The 26,969-nt window shown below is 43.2% G+C and overlaps 1 protein-coding gene across 7 annotated transcripts in view; it reads right to left on the bottom strand.

Annotated features, from left to right (window-relative positions):
- The window catches only part of SIPA1L2 (signal induced proliferation associated 1 like 2), a 212,729-nt gene that overhangs the window by 32,736 nt on the left and 153,024 nt on the right, over positions 1 to 26,969 (bottom strand). For 5 of the 7 annotated variants that reach the window (XM_072823065.1, XM_072823066.1, XM_072823061.1 and 2 more), the window contains 6 exons: positions 26,292 to 26,566; positions 12,765 to 13,022; positions 10,189 to 10,284; positions 8,680 to 8,780; positions 8,217 to 8,320; positions 6,087 to 6,475 (listed from right to left, as the gene is read on the bottom strand). In XM_072823065.1, coding sequence (XP_072679166.1) covers positions 6,087 to 6,475; positions 8,217 to 8,320; positions 8,680 to 8,780; positions 10,189 to 10,284; positions 12,765 to 13,022; positions 26,292 to 26,566 — 1,223 coding nt within the window. The remainder of the gene's footprint in view (positions 1 to 6,086; positions 6,476 to 8,216; positions 8,321 to 8,679; positions 8,781 to 10,188; positions 10,285 to 12,764; positions 13,023 to 26,291; positions 26,567 to 26,969) is intronic. The other 2 variants (XM_072823062.1, XM_072823064.1) reach the window with 1 other exon arrangement.

The raw sequence follows: 26,969 nt of genomic DNA, 5'->3' as shown, positions 1-26,969 counted from the left end.
TTCCTTGTGCAAGTGTGCACCTGTACAGATATGACCCAGTAGTTCCGCTCCCATGTGCATACCCTAGATAAACCTCTGCATGCGTGCCATTGGAAAGAAGTAACAATGTGGACAGGAGGACTGATTTAATAGGTTCCCAATGGCAGCAACCTGAATCATCAGTGAAGTAGATGGTCAATTAATAAACAAGAATGGATAAAGGGAATACGTCATGAACAAATAAACTGAGACTGCACACAACTCAGGTGAACCTCACAGACAACATGTAGAAAAAGAAGCAAGTCACAAAGAATATGTTGATTCCATTTTTAAAGGAAGTTTATAAATAGGCAAGATGGTATTACTCAGGAACACATATAATCAGTTAGCAAAAACAACAAGGAGATGCAAGGGGAGGCTGATCAGAAAAGCAGGTTAGTGGCTACCTGAGGACACGACGATCGCTGGTCACAGAAATGCCAATTCTGTATCTGGTGGCTGTCGGCATGTTTGCCATATGACCACATGATACAACAGCAACAAAATAAAATTTGAATGATGTAATCCCGAAAACAATTTTTTTTTTTAAGTCAGTGGTTAAGCTAAGACCAAAAGGACTCCTCACTGGCTGTATAACCACCTCTAGAGTGATAAAAGCCTAAAAACCTTTTTTAATTCAGGAAATTGACACTATCACGTTTTATGATAATTGAGTACAAAATAGAGATTATTGGCATTATTTTACAAACATGAAAAAATTAAAATTAAAATTTAAATGTTTCAATTATGGTAGGCCTCCTGGTATGATGAAATATAACCTTATTCTGAAACCCCTGATAAGCACCTACCTTTCTGAAAAACCTACATAATCAAGCATCATGTGATGCAGGTGGTAAACAAAAAAAAGTGCAAAATTAAGAATGGTTATAAAAATGGACTTTTAATAAACATTCACAAAGAAACAGGGTAATAAAATAAACCAACTCATTTTGAGGGTTTACATAGCTGGAGACACTGTGGTATATGAAAAATTAAAAAACAAACAAAACAAAACAAATAAAACACCTCATTTACTACTATGAAGTAACTGCTGTTGGTGGTAGGTCTGGCGTTCCTGCGTGGGACTCAAAGCAACTTCAGTCTGGGCTTAGACTGGGCTCTGAGGGGAGATGCTTAATTGCCTTCTCATGCTCAAAACTACCCAAGAAAGAAGCAAGGACTGCAGAAGGGAGCTAATGAACTCTTTTCATTTACTGGGGTACACACTCAGGAGTCACCTCCACATCCAGGCAATGGGGTCTGAAGGCCTGTATATTTTCCCCGAAACTGCCTATTTTGAAAAATTTCAGATTTAGGGATATGGTATAAAAAAGAGTAAAATAACATCCATATATCCTTTATCTACAGTTACTATCTGTTACTATTTTGCTACATCTGCATTATTCTTCTGTACACATATTCCTTTCTGAATCTTTTGAAAATAGCTGCAAACTTTGTGACATCATACTCCTGCATTTCAGCATAAGGTCCTTAAAAATAAGGACATTCTCCCCACATGGTAACAACATGATTATCACACTCAGGAGATCACACATTAATGCAATGCTATCACCTAATATGTCGTTCAAATTCTAATTTCCCAACAGTTCCCAATCATGCTTATGGAAAGTTTCCCCATTCAGAGCCCTGTGAAGGGTCATGCATTGCCTTTAGCTACCACAAGTTAACATGATTTTCCTTGAGATGTTTTATTTTATTTTATTTTATTTCTTAAATATTTTATTTATTTATTCATAGAGACACAGAGAGAGAATGAGAGGCAGAGACACAGGCAGAGGGAGAAGCAGGCTCCACACAGAGAGCCTGACGTGGGACTCGATCCAGGTCTCCAGGATCACGCCCTGGGCCGCAGGAGGCGCTAAACCGCTGCGCCACCAGGGCTGCCCATTGAGATGTTTTATAGTTAAAATCTCAGGGTACCCCAAGCCTAGGACAGTTAACATGCTGCATAAGCCACCCACATGTCCCACTGAAATGACCAAAATGAACATCTTTTGAGAATGTATTGTGAATAATGACAGCAGGGTCAGAAACTGTCATGTGCTTTTACATTTGCTTTACAAAAGTTATTTTTCTAATGCAGACTTGATTAAAAGTGTCTTTTACCCCAATAGTTAAATGTATAAACCTTAAACTCTAGAAAGATCTCGGGTTCATGGGTTTGAGCCCCATGCTGGGTGTAGGGATTACTGAAGAAAACAAATTTTGAAACAAATTTACTGAGTCGACTGGATGAGCAAAATGGCAAAAATCTATGCTTAGCAGCAGTAACATCATTATAAAAGTTTTCTCTGAAATGGGTAAATATTTTAGCATTTTGGCAATAAGCTTTCCATGAATCCTTCCCTTCTAGAATAAAATTCTTATTTCCAAGTTTCAACACCTGAAAGCTCCAATCGCTGCTACTAAGAAAAGGGTATAAATAATGATAAACAGGAGATAATACGAGTCATTCTGCAGAACAGTCCAGAACATGAAATTATTATTATTTGCAGTTGATTCATTTCACTTTGCAAAACCTTGGTTAGGCTGATATGAATCCTGCTTTGTGTTCCGAGCTTGCCCTCTCAGAAAGAAAAAAAGAGGGGGGGCAGAGAATCCTGAACTAAATATCTTGAGTAGCAAAGAAAGCAGGCTGTATCCATGCTTGTTCTGCTTTTTGGAGGACTCCTGCACATCCCTCCACCTGTCTGTTTTTGCCTCCTGCCACAGAAGCTTGTCTTAAAGAGTTTTATGTCCTCCATCTTCCTCAGCACAATCCTGGAATTGTACCACACACAGCCCTGTGCTTACTTTCCTCCTGGATGGCTGCTAGGAAGTAAGCGTGTGGGCGCTGGGGCTGGAGAGGGTGGTGGTGCAAAAGCCGAATCAGAGTAAGAGTGTGCCCTACACTGATGAGGGCTCGTAAACACCAGAACTGGGAACCACTGGTCCCAGGCACCTCCTACTTCTCCAGGAGAAACCCCCCGTGGGTTTATGTACTGAATCAATAAGCATTTACCAAGCATTCTTCCTGCATTGCCCTCCTTCTTTTCCCAAGCCTTCTAAGGCCCACCATGTGCAAAGACGTGTACTAAAGTGCTGTGGATACAAAGTGAAAGAGACAAGCCAAGGGCCTTCCAGGCTCCAGGACACTCCAGTGAAAGCAGGCAGCAGTGAGCTACAGTCTCATGCAGGGAGATGTGGAATAAGCATAACCATCTTGGCTAGGGGTGAGTGCTCACAGGGAAGGAAAACAGGATGGGATCCAGAGTGCGTGGGGGATGGGGTGTGACTTGAGCCAGGGTGGTCGGCCCTGCTCTCAGCCCCCACAAGGAGTTTATTGTGCTCCTTCTGCTACTTGGCCTATTCCCAGTCACTACCCAGACCCCTGGGGACTGGCCCTCAGCTCCCAGGTGATCACGCACCGGCCTGAACAGAAGCAGAAGAGGAAAGCAGGGGAGCTGGTGATTTTGTCATCATAGACTTGTGTATGCCGGCCGGGCCACTGGCCCTTCGGGGTCTGCAGAATCTGACAAGAGGCTTTCATGAGCACAACTCCTTTTACCTCAACCTGCAGAAACCTTAAAACTTATTTTAAACATTTTAAATGTAAAGTATCAATATATTTAATGTTTAAAGTATTTCAAGATAAAAATACTTATATTTTATACTCATATAAATAAATATAATGATATTTAAAATTTTAAAATATTTTAAAAGCTTCAAAATATCTTACGTCTTATTTTCTCTGGTTCTCCTGCACAGGTCAGGGGACAGATGGGAGGAAGTATTCAGAAGACTCAATTTAATGACTGAATTTTACACTGAGCAAAAGCCTAGAGCTGAAGTTGAAAGGTGGCTTCAAAGTCACTGTCAGTGAAGAACAACAAGAAAAACCCAGCCAGGTGCTAAGGGACTTCAGTCCCTCAACATGTATCATTTTCACAACGGCTGTGCACAAGTTCAGTTTAAAGTGGTAGAAGAAAGTAAAATCAATCAGAAATTCCATCTCACACTTAACTGAACAGTTAAGGTATTCAAGAAAGTCTACTTCAAATCCCTACACGTATCCCTGCCTCTATTTATAAACAAATGTGCTCTCAGTGCAGCTTCCACAGAAATTTTCCTTAATAGTGCTACAAAATTCTGTTTGCGATGCCAGTAACATTTGTCTTAAAAGGTATCATGGAGTCGGCTGTTTTACAAAACTTGTACACTCTGAATAAGACATTCGAAGGGTAGAAATTCCCAAGGTGATTCCTATAGTGGGGCCAATTTTCAACTGTCCCTGAGGTTAGAAAGGAATAATGTAGGTAACTGAAGTCACTAATACTTCTGCATTATATCAGCTATTTATCACTAAACGTTTTAAGTCAAATTATTAAAGAGAACTGGTAAGCAGTAGTAAGAACATCTATTTTGAAAATAATCTCCATATCCTATGCTCCCTCTGCCCCAACAGAAGGAGACCTAGAATGGGGTGAATCCTTAGGACCCCTCGTCTGGCACTGCCCCTCCTTCTCCTGGTGAAACAATACTTTGATTTTCTTCTGGGGAAGCAGCAGTCTTCTCGGCTGCATGGTTTGGGAGGGACTGGCCTCTGTGAGGGGCACTGCCTGCCTCAAACAGTGGTACCTCCTACCACTCCGAGGGGACATGAGGAGGTAATTTGAAGATGTGGGTAGGAGAGTTTCTGCTGAAACTAAAGAAAATCACACTTTTTTCCTGTGGACACAGGAGCATGGGCTAGGGGTCTGCAGGTGCCATGGCCATTTTTGACCAAGAGGGGCCCCCTGAGATTTCTGGGGCTTTGATGTGGAGCCTAAGGATGGAAGGTAACCCAGTTGTGGGTGGTATCATGTGAGCTGCAAGCAGAAATACCTTGACAGTTCTGGACTTTTCAGTTACATGAACTGAAATATTGTGCTTGTTGTGTGAACTGATTAGTGGGGAGTTTCCTTTGACTTGTAACAAAAATGCCCTCGAGTGGCATAAACAGTGAAGAAGACGTCGATGAAGGTGTGAGCCACAGGACAAGAAAAGCAGAACAGCAGCAGTGAGGAGGTGCATGTGTGTGCAAGTTTTACATAAATAACTTTCCATGACTTCCAGGGAAGAGAGCTGAAATGTTCTACATGTTTCTTTGAGAACGGGATCACGGTTACCCCTGTTTCTACCCACTGACTGAACATGGGGTTGTCCACTGTGGCTTTTGGCCCAGAGTTGGTGAAGTCCCCGCCCCTGGCCATGGCTGTAGGAGCAAGGGACAAGGTCCTGGCGCACCGATAGCCTCGAGATGGGTTTTGGGGAAAAGCCTGGTAGTAACTGGGAGTTGAGTTAGGAAGTGATGCAGACAAGAAGGGAAATTAGGGTGGTCAGTGTGCAGGGGTTAAATTCTGTCCACAGCCAAACCTGAACAAATGAGTTTCTGTCCAGTCTCTGATAGCACAAATCACAAATTATAGGAGTTTTAAAACCATTGTACAGATGTACATCACATAAAAGTTTAAAGCTACTTGTAACTGTGTATTAAACATCTGCACTTCAGATATCATTCCTTTAAACTTAGCTAGTCTTTATTTTAAAAAAAATGGAACTGATAATCTGAGTGTACTTTCAGACCTTGGATGCCCCCTTTCTGGAAGGGGGTCATCAGAACCCAGAAGACACCGGCACTGCCTTCATCAGAGGGAGCTACACCCGGACAATGCGGAGCCTTCCACCCCCAGTTCCCGGAGTGGGGGGTACAGCTGAGTACTGTCCAGATCTATCCACTTCTCCTAAAATTTTAGGAGATGACATTGGGAGAGGGGAGTCAGTGGCCTGACTCGAGCAATTAATATCCATGTGTAGTTCTCTCCCTCCAGAGAGGACGGAAGAGAACAGACACACAGTGCCTTATGGATGTGCAAATTTCACACCCAGACTTCTGAAACAAGCCCTCCATCTGAGGTTGTAGGGCTGGGCGGCCAGTGGACAACTACCTTGCCTGCGCACACTGCGTCCGTTTCGGGGCCCTCCCCGCCCCCCAGCAGGACTCCGGGGGTGCCCGCAGATGCACTGACCTGGAATGGGATGAGATCTCGCTGAGGTCACCCATGCTGCCGTCGGCCGCGCTGCCCGCCGAGATGGGGGGTGCGTAGCTGTGCACCGCGTACATCTTCGCCTGCTCGTCGTCGGGCCCTGCCACGTCGGCGGAGTCGGCCCACTGCTCGGCGCGGCTGTGCATCACCGCCCGGCCGCCCGGCAGGTGCACGGCGCCCAGGACGGCGGCGGGCATGCAGGGCGCCGTGTCGATGCCGCTGTCCGTGGAGGCCCCTTTGATGTAGGTCAGCCCCAGCAGCTCCGGGTCCATCAGGTCCCCAGACCCGAAGTGCTTGTCGTCGCTGTTGCTGGACGTGTTACTGGAGAGTGTGTTGCTGCTGGAGTGACTGGAGCAGCTTTTGTCTCCGATCTTGAGAAGAAAGAGAAATGGAGAGGCTTCAGATGGATCCATCCCATGCTTTGCTTCTTTGTGAGGATGATTACTCTCACTCAGACTCACAAAGCTATGCACCAGATGACTCCAACTGAACCTTTCTACTTGCTCTTCGGTGTGAGGCAATGAGAAAATTCACTTTTAAAAAAAACACTCTGATTTTAGGCAGAAGTCCCAGACTCGTAATTCCTCTCATAATTCATTTTAAGTTAAATGGGGATCATCTCAAGTCTCTGCTCAATTATTTATGCACAAAGCCCAAAAGTATTACCCTGGTGTCACTAACTAGAAAATAATCAGCAAATGTTAGACAAACTGGAAAAGCACATGGAAAATTAATAAAAGGAGGAGAATAGCCTTTTATCGAGAAAATTGTACAGTGACAAATTACAGCGCCAGCCTTGGGTGTGGGAGAGGACTCAGGTTTGAATCACAGTGGTGCGATATTGTGCCATCACTCTGCCCCTATCTGTGCTTGTAACACTGAGTGTGGGTGATTAATACGTGGACCCAACAAGATAATACACTGTCATGTACTGCAGCTGCCAAGCGCAAGATAAGTGTAAGTGACTTCTCTGGGAGACCCCAGGTACTATTGAGAAGGGGTGTTCTTTGCATTCCCTGGAAGACAAAAAGCACAGACAGTGCAATACATGTCCCCATCTGGCTAAGGTGCTCCTACAGACACAGTTCTTCTGCACAGCCTGGGGATGCTGACACGAACTGAAGCACTGGCAAAGGGCAGAATCATGAGGACAAGTGGTGCCCTGATCTATCTTAAAGTGGCTTGGCCTTGGGACACCTGGGTGGCTCAGTGGTTGAGTGTCTATCTTCAGCTCAGGTTGTGATCCCAGGTCCTGGGATCGAGTCCTGCATCAGGCTCCGTAAAGGGAACCTGCTTCTCTCTCTGCCTATGTCTCTGCCTCTATCTGTGTTTCTCTCATGAATAAATAAATAAAATCTTTAAAAAAAAAAAAAAGAAAGGAAGGAAGGAAGGAAGGAAGGAAGGAAGGAAGGAAGGAAGGAAGGAAGGAAGGAAGGAAGGAAGGAAAAGCAACTAAGTCAGGTAATGATTAAAACTCCTTCACCTGCAAGTTTTCCAAACTAAGCTACTCTAAAATGTTGGCTTTATGTGGCAAACACTACCAATTCATGTTTTCGTGTTCGGTGAAGTTCAGCTTCACTGAACTATGGTTGCCTGTAAGGCTCACCCATTAGGTGAGACTTCTGTGAAGAGTAAATGGAACACTGAGTGCAAATGACCAAGAGCCAGGTACCAGGCCTTGTTGGAGTGCTACCTGCAGGTTAGCTAGCAGCCGCTGACTTTACCGTCAACCGTTTGGAACTGGACATCAGGTGGTCAGTTATGGGCAGAGGTGCTCCAACCACATACTGCTTCACAGTTTCTGGCCAGGCCCACAAGGGGGTGAACAGTTAATGCTCACAGTGGGTAAGGAGTTCACATTTTAAAAACAAGATTGTGATTTAATAAGTATTACGCTGGGTATCAAAGATCAAAAGGCTAAGGATATATTCTTGGCTTTGTCAGTAAATTACTATGTGACCTTTCTTTGAGGGTCTTTATAAATTAAGGAGGAAAAGCTTATTTATTTTTACCTCATCTCCATTGAGAATCCCTGGTAGTATGGCTAATACTGGGTGCTGAGATGCCTCAGAATGGCTAAAGGAAAAGTTAGTTTACCAATGAAGGACTTACATGGGAAAGCTTATTGGGAGAGTCTTTGCAACTTCCATCTTTCTGCAGCGCTCTTTCTTTATAGGAGCTCAGGACTTTGGAAGGTGGGCCATGCCATTTGGTTTCTGTCACAGAAAGAAAAGATGTGAATATCTATTTCCAGTGTTGACAAAAGAGCAAAGCAAACCCAGAAGCCAAACAAAATGGTTTGTGAAAATGAACAGGACTGTGGTTCTGGAACTTTCTGGTCTCAGCGGTGGATATACTCCAAGAGTACATGGAACAACTACCATAAAGTTAACGTTCCATGTCTGTTGGCACCTCAAGTACAATCATCTATGACTGTGTCCCCTGTGACATTGGGAGACATAGTAGACCACACTGGCATGTTGTACCAAGTGGTTTGGACACACGAATGAATGAATGAATGAGGGATGGCAGGAAAGGGGGAGCAGGGTGGTAGGGTGTGGAGGTTTCTCCTTACCCAGGTGCCTGCTTCCTTCCAGCGTGTCCTCCCGTTCCCTGGCTCCTTCACACTCCAAAGGGCCCGTGCCCTGGTGCTCGAGCAGCAGAGGAGACTGGCACCTGCAAAGAGCACAGAGCTGAGTGGCCTGCTGACCAGGCACCCCCTGGCACATCCCGTGTGTGCTGCTCCTGAGCAGGCAATCCTGGGGAAACCCCTTATTGGAAGTCAGCTCCTGGCAAACTGGAGTGCCCCTGTCTGCTGGCCAGAGAAGCTTCAAGCACCTGGAATCGAGGACTCTTGTTTCCCCACTGGCTTAACAGAGGCACCTGGATGACAGCCGTTTACAGACACAAAAGGGCTGCCAATGCCAGGAGGCTGGAGGACTGTCCAGGGTCAGAAAACCTGTCCCCAGTAAGCTAAGGAGGAGCTCACTGCTTTCGTTTTCATTTTTTTTCTTGTGCTGAGAATATATGGCACTGAAACTTCTTTAAATCAAAATTTTTAAGGAAAGTAATAAGACTGATTGGCTCCAGACTATATCTAGGTGGAGTCTGTTTTATGAAAACTCCAAATATGACAATATAATCTTACAAAAGAAATAAAGCCCAGGAAACCTCTTCATATTACAAAGCCATTTTTATTTGTAGAATTCAGTGACAGATCCTGGTTTGCAGAAAAAGCCAGAAATGGCTTTTCCATTGATTAAAACAAATCTTCTCTACTTTTCAAATGTGACTCAATTGAGAAACATTTCTTTAAGTTCTTTTTAAGGACTCCATCTATTGCCTAAAGGTAGGGAAGGCATGTTATAGGGAAGGCATGTAACTCTGATGGCAAATGTCTTCTTCTAAGCCTAGAACAGAAGGCAGTGGATTCCAGGGAGAGACATTTCCCTCTGACCCTGTGAGAGCAGTAGCAGAAAGCTGCTGCTCCCCCAGGGAGACCCTTCCCGTCTGACTTGGCCATTCATTCTCCTGTCTTCAGACTCCATTAAAAGCAATAAAGGCAAAAGATATTGCCAGGAGTACCATCCTGATCTGCTTCCTCTCCCGAGTTTCTCTGTCAATTTAGCATCTCTGTGTTCCCAGGTGTCCCTGGGCTCTACTTGACCTGCTCTCGGATGTCACACACACACTATGAGGGACAGTCCTCAGCCTGATGTGTGAGGCACCCTTCCGCTGTTCTCAAACAGGAGGCAGGAAAAGATGGCCAAATGCTAAACCTGCCTTCCCTGATTTGGGACTGTGTTGTGGAGAAGACGCACTTTCAAGAGAGGCTGTGAACTGACTCCTCGACAGCAATTTAAGCGAGAATAAAAGTCCCAAAAGCTATTGCCTGTAGAGTCCCCAAATCCTTAATTTTCAGAGAAACTTTCCTTGTTAAAATGAAAAAACATTAAAATCCTACCTGGCATTTTTATATCCCCCAAATAGCCTTGTGTACAGCAGGCACACAGTAAATGCTTCCGTGCACAATACTGAACATGTCCCACCCAGGGGCCAGCAATGGGGCAAGACCAAGTAGTACCCGTCATATGTTGTTTGAGGTCTCCAGGGTCCGCTGCCGCCAGGCCCAGGGTCACTGGAGGATGACTGGTTGCTGGGTGAACTTCTGAAATGTTGACTAGAATTATTAACAGGGCACTGAGGTATCTGCAGAGCACCAACATCAGGATCTGGCTCCTTTTGTTTTACAAATAAACTCATTTTAGATGACAAAGAAAAGGAAGAAATACACATTGCAGTGTGAAACAGAATGAAATGTGGACAAATAAGCCAAGAACTGGTGATGCCAGAGACATCGGGTGGCTCATGGCTGGCAGTTTATTACAGGAAAGAGAGGTGGCAGGAATAAGCCTTCACTATCTGAAGATATAAAGCACAGTAATGATTCTAGTGAAATATGGAAGAATGGCAAGAGAACCCCCAAGAATACAGAATTACGAAAACATTACTACTACTTGTTCTATGAAACTTAATGCAAGGCACGTTCTGGTCCTGTATTTAAAACCTACACAGAGAGAGAACCCTACATTTGTCAAAACCATTTATTTTCACACATCTATTGGATGCAATCCTATTTATTTCAGACACACAAAAATAAGTAATACTCAAGAGAAGTCATTTGATAAAGACGTGCTTGCCAAGTTTCTATTTTGCTGCTAGAACCTTCCAGGTCCCCCCCCCCCCCCCCCCCACCTAGAATTTACTAAACATTACTTTACCAAGGGAGGCTCTGCAGACCACTTCCCTTTCACCTGGGCTATCTATGTGTGCTCCTATGAATATGGGGAGTTTATAAACTCAGCAGATCTCTGAGTACAGAGAGCCAGAGCCAAGATAATTTAATGTCAAACTGAACACTTTTCCTGCATTCAACCTGGAAAGAATGAACTGGAAAAAGCAGAGAAAGGCCTCATGTTGTAATCTTACTAATTATCAGTAATACTTATATAGGCTTCCTATGTGCCAGGAATGGTTCTAAGCAGTTTGCAAATATTGACTGAGTCCATCTTCATAATGCCCTGAAGAGGTCTCTATCATTTTTATTTTTCAGATGAGGAAATCAGAGGTAGGAGAGGATGAGTAATAGCCGAGGTGAACATATACACATCAGGAAAGCAGCCTGGCTCAGCATCCTTGCTTCCAAAGCTCTATTAGACCAGAGCCTGGCAAACCACTTTGAGGAAACTCATGGCATCTCTATGGCCCATAAGTTATGAAACCAAACAAGTTTACCATTTTGTTCACTTAAAACTACCATAATGGGAATTATGCAACCAAAAATTCTCACCAGCTTCTAATGCCATAGATGCACTTTTAAAAAAGTGCATTCTCTCCTTCAAAAAAAATTTTTTTTAATTTTTATTCATTTATGATAGTCACAGAGAGAGAGAGAGAGAGAGGCAGAGACACAGGCAGAGGGAGAAGCAGGCTCCATGCACCGGGAGCCCAACATGGGACTCGATCCTGGGTCACCAGGATCGCGCCCTGGGCCAAAGGCAGGTGCCCAACCGCTGCGCCACCCAGGGATCCCCTCTCATTCAAAAGTTAATTTTGGGGGCGCCTAAGTGTTGTTTCAGTCAGTTAAGCGTCTGACTCTTGGTTTAGGCTCAGGTTATGATCTCAGGGTCACGAGACTGAGCCCTGTGTCAGGTTCCCTGCTTGGCGGACACTCTGCTTAAGATTCTCTGCCTCTGCCCATCTCCCCACTCTCTCTCAAATAAATAAATACATCTTAAAAAATCAATTTTAGGGGTTCCCTGGGTGGCTCAGCGGTTTAGCGCCTGCCTTTGGCCCAGGGCATGATCCTGGAGCACCGGGATCGAGTCCTGCGTTGGGCTCCCGGCATGGAGCCTGCTTCTCCCTCTGCCTGTGTCTCTGCCTCTCTCTCTTTCTCTTTCTCTCTCTCTAGGTCTATCGTGAATAAATAAATAAAATCTTTAAAAAAATCAATTTTAAAATTATTTCAGTTTGCTTAAAATAAGAAAAAAAAGGAAAGAAATGCTAATGATCTTGGACCTCTTAAAATATACACATTAGGATGATGGGATTTAGTCACTGATTTTGTAGTTTTCTTTATATTCAAAGCTGCTTGGGGATCCCTGGGTGGCGCAGCGGTTTGGCGCCTGCCTTTGGCCCAGGGCGCGATCCTGGAGACCCAGGATCGAATCCCACATCAGGCTCCCGGTGCATGGAGCCTGCTTCTCCCTCTGCCTGTGTCTCTGCCTCTCTCTCTCTCTCTCTGTGACTATCATAAATAAATAAAAATTAAAAAAAAAAAAAAAAAAAGCTGCTTGCACTTATCTAGAGGCTCATGAAGAATCCCATCTCGGATACCTTGCCCAAGATGGTTTAGGGAGGCAGGTCACCAGGAGAGGGAAAGCCGAGGCCCTGGTGGGTGAGTCTGGGGTAGGACCTGCAGGTTATCAGCAGCACCACCACTGGGCAGGGGTGGACAGATCCCTGTGGCCCTGCCTGCCAACTTGTTCAGAATAAGCTAACTCAGAAATAAGCCAAATAGAAAAGTCTGCTCCCCGCCCCCCTCAACACACACAACATCAAGTTCTAATCCGAGTCCTGGAGGAAAGACGCCAGCCTTACCTCGTGCCGTCGGGCAGCTTCCGGTCGAAGGAGGTGCTTCGAGGGATGGCAGCCTGGGCCTGCTGGAGCAGCTGCTGGCACTGCAGTCGGTCGGGCGTGCCGGGCACGGGGGAGGCCCGGGACAGGGGCTGCAGGGCCGGGGTGGGCACGCGGTGCCACGTGGTATTCCTCCGGAAGGGGGTTTTGTACTCGCACGGGGTGCCTTCACTGTCCAGTTTGTACTCCACCATGGGGATGCGACAGAGCTCTGAACACCCTCTGTTGGGCGGAGAAGAGCAGGTAAGTAGGGAGGCTCCATGCCAAGCCATCCGCGAGGCTGCTAGTGGCTTCCAGATGATGGAGCAGAGCCACCTGCCCTCAGGAACATCCCTGGGGTATGGGGGCTCTGTCTTACGGGAGGGCATATGGAGGCCCTGTCTATGATCCAGTATGAACCAGTAGCATCCAGCATCACGCTTGTGGCTCTGGTTATCTGACCGATATCGCCTTAGGCATTATGTGCATATATCCTGTCTTTCTAGGTTGTTTGCTTACTTCTTAGACCCGAAAACATCTTTAACCATTTGCATATGTGAATTCTTGCACACTGAAACATGGGCAATAAACAAACTTTAACAGATTAAAAATGCCTCATATACAATCTGAACAGATTCAAAAGAAGTACAGTTACATTACGTAGGAATTAGTCACATGTCAGCTTTTCTAGTGAGTCTGAGAAAAGTGAAGAACAAAACTAATAAGCTGTCACAGTCAAGAGGAAACATGAGTGCCCATCCTGTCAAAGTGGGGTTCTTAGTTACCATAGTCACTCTCTTAAACTAGCATTATTACAGTCCCCCAGATGCTACCCGCTGGGGTGCCCTCTCACGTACTCAAGTGACCAGTCAGGAACGGAAGACCTGTTAGTCTCAAACTGTGGTTTATGCCAGACATTTCTCAAGTTTCTCATTAATTACACAGCACAAATAATATCAACTTGACCAGAGTTAGTCTGTGAAACTAACCTGTGCAGTATGGCAAGGACGCAGGAGACAAGGTTAAGTTTTAAATCTGAGCACCAGGGCAAATCACCTCAGTTTACCGTGTTGGTAAAGCCAGTGCCTTTCCCGGACATTCTAGAGTCAATATAGAAACTTGCTAATATTCTACATCCCACCCATCTCACCTTCTCCGAGACATCTACTAGAGGAAGATGTGGTTCTTTAAAAAGGAAACTTCAATTCTCAAGATGGTAGAGGAACATTTCAGCCTCTTATCAAAATCATTATATAAGAACGAAGAGAACAAGAAACAAACTTGACCATCTACCAAATTTGAGACAGCTGAAACTCTAAACCACAGCAATCACAGATGGAAGGCAAATGGAATAGTGCTGATGGTTCAGCAGAGCAGAGGAAGGCAAAACCCAAGGGTGTGCAGAGGGAGACAAGGAGAAATGAGACCATTCCCTTGGCATGACCCTGAGCACGCCCAGGGACAGGAAGTTCCAGGCACTCAGTGCAGGAGATAAAAGTGAAAGAGAAGTCTTCAGAGGAAGGGGTGGTTTAGAAAAGAGAGAACCAAGAGAATTTTGAGCCTGGGCACCACACAGCACCTGAGCACCACACAGCACCGGGTCCAGTCACATGCTAACCACTCCTGCCTCTAAAAGGCAAGAACAATGGTCCAGGGAACTCCACCTGAAGGATCCAAACTCCAGTCACAGAGGACAGCATGGCCAAAAACAAAAGGTTAAGCAGAAGTCTCACTGGAAAATGAGACCTAGAGTCATTTCTCCTTCCTTCAAACCTAGCTTCAGAATGATCACCCCACAAAGACAAACAGAATCTTCCTCTAGAGAAAAGACAATGAAATGGAATGAGATGTAAGCCATCCAATCACTCTGCAGTGAGGCTCACCAACCATTTCCTTACAGAAAAAGGAACTTTTGAAATTGAAAAACATGATAGCTAAAATTCAAACTAAAAAAGTCCAAAAAGACTAAGCTAAATTGACGAACTCTACTGTTATACAAGAATAAGCACATGGAAATTAAAGTTCAATCTAAGAAGTCTAAAGTCTACCTAACAGAAGTACCAGAAAGAAGAGAAAGGGAAAAACATGGGGACGAGATTAAGAAACAATACAGGAAAATCTCCAGAACTAAAAGATTCATAAAAACCAGAGTAAAGGGCAGCCTGGGTGGCTCAGCAGTTTGGCGCTGCCCTTGGCCCAGGGTGTGATCCTGGAGACCTGGGATCGGGTCCTGTGTCGGGTTCCCTGTGTGGAGCCTGCTTCTCCCTCTGCCTGTGTCTCTGACTCTCTGTCTCACTCATGAGTAAACTAAAAAAAAAAAAAAAAAAAAAAAAAAAAAAAAAAAGAAGAGTAAAAAGTCCACAGACTGCCCAATGCAACGAATGAAGAAAGGTCTACGTCAAAAGACACATACGTACATACGTAGCCATGGGAAGAAATGTTTGGAGGTGATGGGTACATTTATGGTGATTAGGGTGATGGTTGCATGGGCATGGTTTCATGGGAGATAAGTATCTCCAAACTCACTAAGCTTTGTGCATTAGATGTGTGTACCTTTGTTATGTCACTCATACTTCAATAAGGTTTTTTTCAGACATCATGTGGAACTCGAACTCTTGGGTTACAGAAGAGATCCTGAGCTTCTCGCAGGACAGGAAGGTGGGGCTGGCCTCACAAAAAGGGCCAAGGCACAGAACAGCTTCATTTTTTCTCAACAACAATCCTGGATGAAAGTTGCCTCCTACCCGTCAACCCAACAGTACTTGGGATCTTGGGATGAAGAGACAGGTAGGACTAGAACAACAGCCTGCTTTCTGGCTTGGGAAACCAAACAGATAGTTGGTGCTACCCTCTGAGAACAGAAGTAGACTGAATAACCTGTCCAAAAAAGATACTCACGCCTGTTTTGGTAAACTTTTACTTTATCTTTTAACTCTCCTTTCCCCAAAGCAAAATTAATCTCTTACCTAGGTGAGTTTAAATTACCCTGAATTTCAGAAATGGGTTAGCTAAATGATTGGTCAAGTCTGATAAGCCCAAATTTATACTGGATCACATGGCTATTATTATTATTATTATTACAATTATTATTTTATAAAATGTCAAGGTTCTCCAACTTTCACTCATGGACTTGTACTGTTTCCAGGTGTTTTTCTCATTAACTAGATGACACATCTCCTGGGACTACTGATTCATCCATGACCAACAACCTAATTCAAAATCATGAAGGTGGGACAGGAGAGTAATATCAGAATATGGATAAAACCTACTCTTGTCTTCTACCCAACCTGGTGCTCTAAGGAAGTCACTGGATATTCAAATGAACCCCCAGGCTTTGGTCTCAAAGCTTGCAGTTGCCCGAAGAGTACAGGTTAGGGAATCCTCAAAGGAAGGAGACCTACCCAGGTTACAGGTCCTGGGGTTGTATTTGAATGGAAGGAACATGAAACCTTGAATCTTGTGGACCAAAGGGCAAAGGGTATTTCCAGTGCCTGTCTGGGCTCCAACTTTACTGGGCTAGGCTTAAAAGGAAGAAAAAGCAAAGACAAGACAGATGATGGAGGTGTGTGGAATATTTAATTCATGCTCGTAGACTGTAGCCTTTAATAAGACATTGTAATTTAGCTTAAATCTGTAAGGAAAAACATTATATAAATGCATAATCATGAGTAACATTTTAGAGAGTGATGACAAAAACGTGTGTGAATGCATGAGCTCGAGGGGAGACTCGGTGGAATTATTTTATTTTCAACCTCTTGCACAAAGTCATATGTAAATGATCTACTTAATAGTAAAAACTGGCATTCTCTGGCTCTAATAAAGATCAGCTTTTTTCAAAAGAATGGCTTTATGTGAAAATCAAAATTAATTTTGTTAGTATGTGACACTTCTATGGCAACTACTCTTATAAACTAGGTTTCTGCTTTGTTTACTTCTAGGACTCAATCATCGAATAAAAACCACTAATTTTAACATTCCAGCAAACCTAGTCAAATATAGTTCTGCTCTAAGAAATGTCTGGAAGGACACGTATAGAAAATTCAACCAACTTTTAGGGAAATAAGGAGTGGTCTAAAATAAGAATTGCCAATTAACCTACAGCAGAGGTCCTCCTGCTGCAGCGAGTCTGAGAAACTCATCCCCACCTGCACCTGTCTCTGCACACACTCCTCTTTGTCTCCATGGATAGCTACAGTGCAAGGACATCAGGTGAGAAATCTCCGCTCCTCGGGAGAGAGCATCAAGCCTGGTGCTGCCCTGAAGGAGCGCACGGTAAAGATTTCTGAACATTAGGTAGACCCACAGAAACTCAAAGTGACCAAATGACAAAACACCTAGCACAAAAAGACATTCCCCCAAAGAGTGAGCTGCTAATGTTGGGTATAATTGAAAATTTTTAAAGAAAGCCTTTAGCTTCCTTGCATTAGTATACAAATTCAGACTTCACAGAAAAATGCTCTCAGCTTCCTTTTGACATACATCAAATCAAGTCCACAGACATGAACTGTGTGTCTCTAGCTTCTAGCACACTTTTCACAGTTTGCTTGCCCAAAGAAGACATTCAAAGACGTTAGAGAAGGCTGTGGGGACACTTCCATGTAAGCATATGGATTTCCTCTTTGCTTAATACCAAATGAATCTGTCACCTACTTATGCTTCTAATTAACATGCCAGGTAGAGATCAATATACACTCTGGTTCAGGGTTAAAAATACATATAATTCTTAACATGGCTTGTCTAGCCAATAATTTCTCCGGGTCTACTACTACTCTGTAGTATTAGAAGGAAGGCAAAACATTCTGTAGACCAAAGTGGTCATAAAAATGTGCTCACTGAACGTGCAATATTACAGAAACTATAAAACTGACAAGCAGGTCCATTTGTTGGCGCCCTCAGAGCATCTTACATTTTACTGCTTTATTCTGCAAAACACTACTACTTGTCCCTCTGAACTTAGCCTGGTAGACTTTCTGGGATGGCTATTCCTGGACAAGGGACACTCGTTAACTTCGCTGTACCCTCACTGATCGTTGTTCTCCCTGCTTCAAGCTGCCTGAAGAGGTTTCCTACGAGCAGGGTTCTAGAGCAACACAGAGATGGTTCCTGCTCCAGGTCACCGTTACAGGCACCCGCCTACACTGCCAAGCACTGTACTTATGCATCATCCCTAACTAGAGAGACACTCTGCAAGGTCCCCAAGTGGGCATTTGCTCTCCCAAGACCAACTTCCTTAAAATGACACCACTGGTTTCCTGGAAGAACGCCCCGTTAGCCGTCAATCATTTGAGCACTTGAAAGTAGAATCAATCACCACTGGCCAGGCTGAAGTTCTGAAGGATCACTGTTACCTTCGAGCCTGACCATCAGGGCCATCAAGGATGGCTCCACCCAGCCAGGCCATAGCAGTTTTCTCTACCCTCCCCAGGAATCACACTGTTCTGCATTAAAGAGACAGTTTGGGCTCTTGGCTCAAAACCCAGAGCTGTCAACGTGTAGCTTAGAAACAGCACACTCTCTTTAGATCCATGTTAAATCATAGGAAGTGTATAAGCTTTCCAAAGTGTTGGCTTCACAAGAAATAAGTCAGTTACAAATAGATACTACTATTTTTTTCCATTGATAAAACAGAAGAAGCTAATATTAAATAAAGACTGAGAGGTGCCTAAATGTTCACAAAAGTTCTTTCCAGATAATATGTAGATGTCTAGAACTATGGAATAGTAAAGCTCATTTAACAATCAGAATTGCAGAAAATTTTAGAGCTATAAGATTCCCTTTATGTGCCTTCACTTATAGAACAATTCATCATTATCCTGTTCCTTTTTCTTTCCATCTTACATAAAAGTAGACACATGAGTTTAAGCCACTTCAAAACTAAGAAGGGGGAAGATTTCTAACGGATGCAAATAGGGAAAATGCTTTTGAAGGGTGGCAAAATGAAACCAAAAACCTAGAAGACTGAGAAGACTGAAAGAAACAAGTTATATTTTACAAAAAAAAAAAAAAAAAAAAAAAGAATAAGAAAGAAAGAAACAAGAAAAAGGCAGTTAGATAAGTTCACTCCTGGACCTGTAAGCCGTGGACCGTGCAGCAAGGGCTTAATCACATAATTGTGACTTGCATTTACTGTACTCTGAAACTGCCTATTGGTTTTACTTTTCTTGGCTGCATCACAGAGAACCTTTAACTGAACCCAATAATCTAACATAAAGCCTTACAACATACTGCAATGCTTATTCTTGACTTCCAATCCCCCGCTCACCTTGTGTGGCACTTCCCAGTTTTCCAGACACATCATAGCATTTCAGTTTCACAAAAATGTCTGAAGTAATACAAAGGAAATCTCCCACTTTCAGAAGAAGGCTCAGACAGGTTGGAAAACCCACACAGCCAATCAGGGACAGGTTCACACCAGAACCCGGACTCCTAGCTCAGCACTCATTCCAAAACACTTCACCATCCCATCAGAAAACTGTCAGAACAGTAATGTGGCCCACATCATGTCACAGTTTCCAGGAGGAGCTAAGAGAATCTTTGGGAACAAAGGCAGATAGATCCCCTCAAATGAACTACCTGCTTCTTTTATATTATGCACTTTGTAAAAGAACCTTTTTATAGCCCTAGGGATTGAAGTAATCACTGATATTTTAATCATTTTAATGTCTGTTATGCTAATAGCCTGCTAATAGCTAAAAGACTCTTTCCAAATCATCCAACAAGGTGACAGGGGTAATTGATGCTCATTCACTTAAATCACAAACTCTTTCTTTCTGTTGCATAGAAAAAATCAAAAGCTTCCAATGGGGAGATAACCACACAGAATAACTTACTGTAAAGGTTAGGGCAGTGTCATATATGAAATAGGTACTACATGAAACATTAATGCACTCTTCTACGTATTTCCTTAATTTATACAGAAATAGACATCTAGGCAATACATAGAAAAAGACCTATCTAGACCATAAACCTACTTGACCAAGCCCTTTGAATAAAGGTCAAATTGAAAGGGTGTGTGTCCTACTAAATGGGAAGTAAGGCTATATGGAATTGAATAATTCATCAGCTTGCACCCCTCTCCTTCCTCACCAGACACGGGCAACTGAATCTTCACCTACTGTGTACTCAGTACATCATTCAACTTAAAACAAGGGCTCAGAAAGTTCTTCAGGAAGCCAACATCCTTCCTTTTTTTTTTTTTCCTTAGGAAGCTTGAGACCAGGAACAATGTTTTATTGCAGTACATCCTTCAAAGTCAAACACAGAAGATTCTCAATAGCTATGTGATGCCTGATTTTTGAGGAATGTATTTCCATGAAAAAGAAGACCCACTGGCTGTCCATTATTCTTACGCAGTGTCCTTGTCCTTTGTCATGCTTGCACCTATTTGTCACCTTCTGTGCTCCTGTTACAATGTCACTGGCATCACAACATTTCAAACTGCTAAAAAAACAAAACAAACAAAACAAAAACACAGGCGCACCAAAAGTGTCAATTATTGACTGGAGAGGGTGAAGCATTTTCTGTACTGAGCTACTAAGTATCAAGTAATAAATTATTGCTATAGTTTGAGAAATACACTTTTGTTGGGAAGACCTCTATTTTAGAATGCCAAGTAGGAAAAAAAAAAAAAAAGACTTCAAGGAAATAAGGATGACATCTTTCCTCGTCATTCCCACCACTTCAGTATCTAGCACAGTTTGTGGCACAAACCAGCTAAGGGTGAAAGAAAAGATGGAATGAGTAAACACAAGGCCACCACCTTTTTGTTACTTCTGTAATGCAAAGCTCTTACTTCAAGGGGGGAGAGAAAAATACGAACTTTAAGTTGGAGGGATGGGGCAGAGGATGCAGAATCTCTCAGTTTACACTGAAAATTCATTCCTGGAGGGCACCCATAAGACAATACTAAATGTGGAGCAGCTGGGTGGCTCAGTGGTTGAGCATCTGCCTTGGGCTCAGGCTGTGATCCCAGGGTCCTGGGATCCAGCCCCATGTCAGGCTCCCTGCTCAGCGGGGAGTCTGCTTCTCCCTTTCCCTCTCCTCTGTCCCTCCCCACTGCTTATGCTCTTTCTCACTATCTTTCTCACTCAAATAAATAAGTAAAATCTTAAAAAAAAGTACCAAACGTAACTGATTTTTCTTATCCACACAAATAAGTTGGAATTCTATTCTAAAAACCACAAAGGTCAAGATCTCAACTCACCATCTACACTATATATTTTTATCTCTATCTCCCCAAACTGCTAACATGAAAAAAACTGAGTTTTCCTTCTTATTTCTATTTCTACATCTTCTTGTGGGTACTTCAGGGAGTGGAATGGTCTGGCAACCAGCAGCACAGCAGAAAAATGTAAAGCTTCCATTTATAGAATGAGCTTAAATTAAAATAAATTTATAAAATGAGCATAAAGCTTCAGAAGAATGATGAGAGAATAACAATTTAGGTTCAAGACGACATGAGACAATTTCCACTGTTTCACATTATATAGAAAAATATGCCTGGGATGGTATGTCAACAAAGTATGAAAAATCACCCCAAACAGAAGCGCCACAGCAAGGAATTTCATTTCCACGTTTATTGGACATATTTACTGCATCACTCACATTGTATAACAACTCATGCATAATTCTGATGAGTTGTTATTGCCTTTATATCGGGCTTTTAAATTGATGTGCTTGCCTTAAAATGACAGTGATAGAGTGTCAGTCACCTTTGAAGGCTAGGAGCTGGGGCAATGTGATCCCTTGCAAAACCAAGTTAGAGCTTAATGAAGCATCTTCAGCCAAGTCTTCTTCATCTCTGCCACAGAGATGTCTGCTTGGGAAATAACCCTCCTCTCTTTAAAACCTCATTTTCATTTGAAGAGTGCTATTCCCCAACTGCTTCTTGCCACTCATTCCCCGTCTATGTGAATTTGCTCCCGGTCTAACCCCAGCACGACATCAGTTAATAAGCATTCCCGAAGGGATCCTCCTCACTCAGTATACTCTGGATCTCCACAAGGGAAAGGGAAAACGGATCTGCCTTCCTTTCAAGCTGAGGGACAGCCGAATTACCATCACCTCGAGGCTGGAGAACAGGACTTCAAAATGTTGGGGGAAGCTTTTGATAAATACTTTCCCAACTAAAGACTTCATTTAATCCAGCAGCTTCTGAGTCATGAGCAACCACCTCCTGACCTGTGAACAATCAGAATTAAGTCTATTAGCGGACAGGCCTATCCTACTGCTGATGGCAACAGACAGGCTGGAGGCGAGTCATTCCCCACTAAGGTCCTGCTGGAGAAAATCCAGCTGATCAATGGCAAAAATGAATCGGAGCATTTTTCACTCTATCATTCGTGATGCTGACAAAGACTGAAGTATCTTTGCCATTCATTGATTTGTCTGTTTTTGTAGTCCTATGGGTCTTACATTAGAAATCAACACACACGTGCGCACAACCACATCCACGTGCACACACGCACACACATAGACGCGTGCGCCCACAGGCACACACACATGCATCTAAATTAACGTCTTCTTTTTTCTGCCCCTCCCTGACAAGCACTCTGAACAGTGTGTGAAAAAGATGGCAGTAATTATCCATGCCACAAATCACACATGTAGCTTTAGTTTGTGGAAGATCCTTGTATATTTTGCTAAGGAGAAATGGCACTAAGCGATGTTTCACTTACAAGTTTTGTACTTTAATTTTTTAAATGAGCGAAGGGGCTATCCATTTCCCCTATAATGCCCCCCTGCCCACCCATCCCAAAACTGTTCCTTAAAAAAATCTAATAACATAGAGGCTAAACTTGCTGGAGCACAGATGAAATTTAAAATGACGTTCATCCTTGTTTTGCGGTCTGAAGCAAAGGGCTGTTACTGCAAGGATCACTTCTTGTTACGCGAAGCCACCAGACGTGGCAAGTACTTTGATCAGGGAGCCCAGGCAGTTACAGGCAGAACACGAATCCCAAACTAACAAAAATATGGACTTAAAAACTGAGATTCAAATTCCCACAAAATTGGAAGACTGGATGGAAAGAATCTGAAATAACAAACACGAGGCTTTAAACCTTCGTGACTTGCAGAAATGGGGGCGAGGGGCAGGCGGGGTGTCACTACCAGGCAAACAGCTCATTCTGACCCTGACTAAGGTAAAAATACATGAGACAGTGATTCCAGATCAATCAGGAGAGAAGTCTGTATCTTCAGGAAATGACATTAATGAGACTCTGAGGAAACCAAGACAAAATCTGTAAATACCTTGAATAGCTTTAATAAAAACATTTGCATTTAAAACAAAGAATTCATTATGTGCAGACCAAGGCAGAAAACATGTCCTTGGATAGAAAAGTAACAGCCATTTTTATTTTTGTACTTTTTAATTATTATTTTTTTTAAGATTTTATTTATTCATGAGAGACACACACACACACACACACACACAGAGAAGCAGAGACACAGGCAGAGGGAGAAGCAGGCTCCATGCAGGGAGCCTGACGTGGGACTCGATCCCGGGTCTCCAGGGTCACACCCCGGGGCTGAAGGCAGGCGCTAAACTGCTGTACCACCGGGGCTGCCCCAGCCGGAACTTTTAAATGGTAGTGTTTGTTTGTTTGAGCTGAGAAATAATTCAGTACTTCTCAGGAAATTATATTCTTCTAAATCATACGTTCTAAATACCAAACATAATAACTTCAACATCTTCATTAACCAGAGCTCTTGAAAAGTTTAAAAAAAATTCTACTGAGCAACAGGAGGTCAGAATTATAAATAGATAAGAAATGTCATTTTTTAAAAATATATTTTATTTGTCAGAGAGAAAGAGAGAGGGATCAAGAAAGAGATCGAGAGAGCGAGCACACAAGTAGGGGAAGCAGCAGGCAAAGAGAGAAGCAGGATTCCTGCTGAGCAAGGAGTCTGATGCAGGACTTGTTACCAGGACCCCAAGACCATGACCTGAGCTGAAGGCAGATGCTTAACCGACTGAGCTACCCAGGTTTCCCAAGAAATGTCATTTTTTAACTCAAAAGGTGAATATGGCAACTTTTTCTGTCTAACTCTATAGCAGTAATCAACCTCTAAGACAGATACTTACCAGATTTATAAATCTGTATTTCCATCAAAGGAAGAAAGAACTTTATATGGAAAAATTTCTGGCAACTGGCTTAAATTTTATTTTAAAACACTTCACTTACACAATATTGTAGCTTCAAAGGTCTAAAGACTTGCCTTTTATTATTTCCAAGTCTCATTTTTTAATAAAATAGTTTGTCTTTGATTTCTTTGCACTCATACTACTATGTGTGATTCAGGGGATTCTCAGAAAGCAAACAGACTGAACAGGACAGAACCTGGCAAGGCAACAAGAAGCATCCTGGATATTTCCCGTGACATACACCTGCTACTCTCAAGAAGAATTTCAGCTCATTAGAACTTTATTTTATAAAACTACTGGGTAGATATAGGAAACAAACCCACAGAAAGTCAGGCAGGTAACAAGTGGTAAGAAGTTTATTTTATTTTATTTTATTTTATTTTATTTTATTTTATTTTATTTTTATTTTTATTTTTATTTTTTTTAAGTGGTAAGAAATTCAACAGAAACAGACTTTTGCAAAGTCTGCATGCTAACCAGGAAGGAAGGTATACAGTATGCCTCTGGTCTGTGTTCTAAAAAAGGCCATGGTTTAAGGCTGATCTAGCCAAAAAATGGTAGCCACTAGCCACAGGTGGCCATGTAAATCAACTGAAATGAAAAATTTGCTTTCTTAGTAGCACTAGCTCAAGTGTGTGATAAGTGCATGTGGCTAGTGGCCATTCTTTCAGAGAGTGCAGATATGGAACATGATCATCGCAGAAGCTGCAGTTGGACAGCGCTGGTTCACAGAATGAAGTAAGGACACAAAGTACAAAGAATGATCTCAGTTACCATGGAAGTACATCTAGAAAGTGGGCAGTCATCTTGCTATCTTGGAATAATAAGAATTTCTTTTAGAGCATGAAAAAACTCACACAAATATCCTAAATTTTTAAAATTTTTTTAGTAACTAAAATGTGTGCAGTTCTGATCATGCTATGTGCTTTATATGTATCATTCTTACTTAATCTTTATAAAAGTAGTCTGAGGGGACTTGATGGGATGATCACTGGGTGTTATACTGTATGTTGGCAAATCGAACTTCAACAAATAAAAAGGAAAAAATAAATAAAAAAAATAAAAGAAGTCTGAGATAGGCAATATTTTAATTCACATCTCACGGAGAGACAGTAAGGCTTAGAGAGAGCATGGGCATGACCCAAAATCACACAGCTAAGGCCTGGATTCCAAGCATGCCTATCTCTCAAAAGCCAGAGCCTGGAAGGAGGCCTGTAGGAACTCCTTTTGAGCTAGGGAGAGAATGCACACTGGCTTCTACTACCAGGCACTCTACAGCATAACAGAGGGCCACAGCCAGATGGATGGCTTATTCTTAACTGGCTTTTGTTCCCCTTTGGCCTAAGATCTTGATGTTGAGCACGATTATTTTCTATTAACAGTGGAACACTACTGGGGCACCTGGGTGGCTTCATGGGTTAAGCCTTCACTTCAGATCATGATCCCAGGGTCCTGGTATGGAGCCCTGCATCATGCTCCCTGCTCAGCATGGAGTCTTCTTGTCTCTCTCTTTCTACCTCTCTCCTCTCCTCATTCTCTCTCTCAAAAAAAAAAAAAAAAAAAAAAAGGAAAATATCTCCCACTAATTCCATTCTCTTCCTACTTTTCACCCATCTACCTCTGAGTTTCTTTGCATAGGTTTCTCGTGATGGCTTACAAGAATGTCCTAAACCAGTTCAACTAGAATGGAGAAGTCATTTCACAGAGTGTATCTCATGGTCCACCACTCCTTCTGACATACAGTACTGATCTCTTACGTATCCTGTTAATAATCATTGAGCTTGCGTTATAGAAAGGAACTCTAGCAGTGCAGAGTATTTAACTTGCTAAGGGTGGAGCCATGATAAAGAATATTTCCTCTTAGGGATCCCTGGGTGGCTCAGCGGTTAAGCGCCTGCCTTCAGCTCAGGGCGTGATCCTGGAGTCCCGGGATCGAGTCCCACATCGGACTCCCTGCATGGAGCCTGCTTCTCCCTCTGCCTATGTCTCTGCCCCTCTCTCTGTGTCTCTCATGAATAAATAAATAAAATCTTAAAAAATAAAAAGAATATTTCCTCTTAGACATGAATCTCAGCAGTCCAGGTGAACCAAGCAGAGTGCTCTTGCTCCTTAGTTTGGAAGATCTCAGCTTTTACATGGTCAATGTCCCTAGAAATTGCTTAGAAAATTGTAACTGATCATTTATTATACACTAATAACTTTTTTAAAGCTTTCTTTAAATCGCTCTAATGGTTGATGTCCAAATGACTTTGGCTAAAGATGCATCTGACAGCATCTTCTGCGGATCCTGTGGGAGCAGCCAGGACAGCACTTGCTACAGAGGCCAAGAAGGGGGCGAGCCCTGCACAGGGCCTCCCATGACTTACCTCCGGGGTGAGCCATCATCGTGGGGCTGGATAATGACCACCTTCACAGTCACGGAAGTTCGGAGCAGGTCAATCATCTGCTCATGGGTCAGGGTGGCCACAGCCACTTTGCAGATCTCCACGAGGCGGCTCCCTTGGCGGAGGCCAGCCTTCCAGGCAAAGCCAAAAGGTTCCACGTCCGCAACAATGCCTTCAAAATTGACGTGGAACCCAAGCTGGCCCAGCCCGTTCCTCCTCAGGGTCATTTCCACGGTCTCGCAGCCTCTCGTTACTATCTGAAGGGGAAGGAGATCATGAGACACCGCAGTGGAGCACCTCCCCTACCACCCCCTCACTACCCCCCACCGTCATCCCAAGGTAGAGATGCACACACAGGCCTCCCAGCCCTGTCCTCCAACAGTCCAGGTGACATGCCAAGGACATCACAATACCAAGTTCACCATAATTAACTGTGGCATCGGACACAAAGAGAACAGCAAAAGTATAAACAGTGGCTTTACCTTCAAAGGCAAATATACTACTGATACAGATGTTCTGCTTTTTCTTAGAAGCCATTGACCCCAGAGGTCATGAGCTTCAGACAGGTTCTGATAACTCCTTCCTCCCCTTCCCTATGTCAGCTGACTTGGGTCTTTTTTTTTTTTTTTTTTGACTTGGGTCTTAAGCATATAAACCCCA

Source organism: Canis lupus, chromosome 4, assembly GCF_048164855.1.
Source record: "Canis lupus baileyi chromosome 4, mCanLup2.hap1, whole genome shotgun sequence".
NCBI classification, from domain to species: domain Eukaryota; kingdom Metazoa; phylum Chordata; class Mammalia; order Carnivora; family Canidae; genus Canis; species Canis lupus.
The sequence above is the reverse complement of the archived record's forward strand: the minus strand, read 5'-3'. Positions and strand labels throughout refer to the sequence as shown.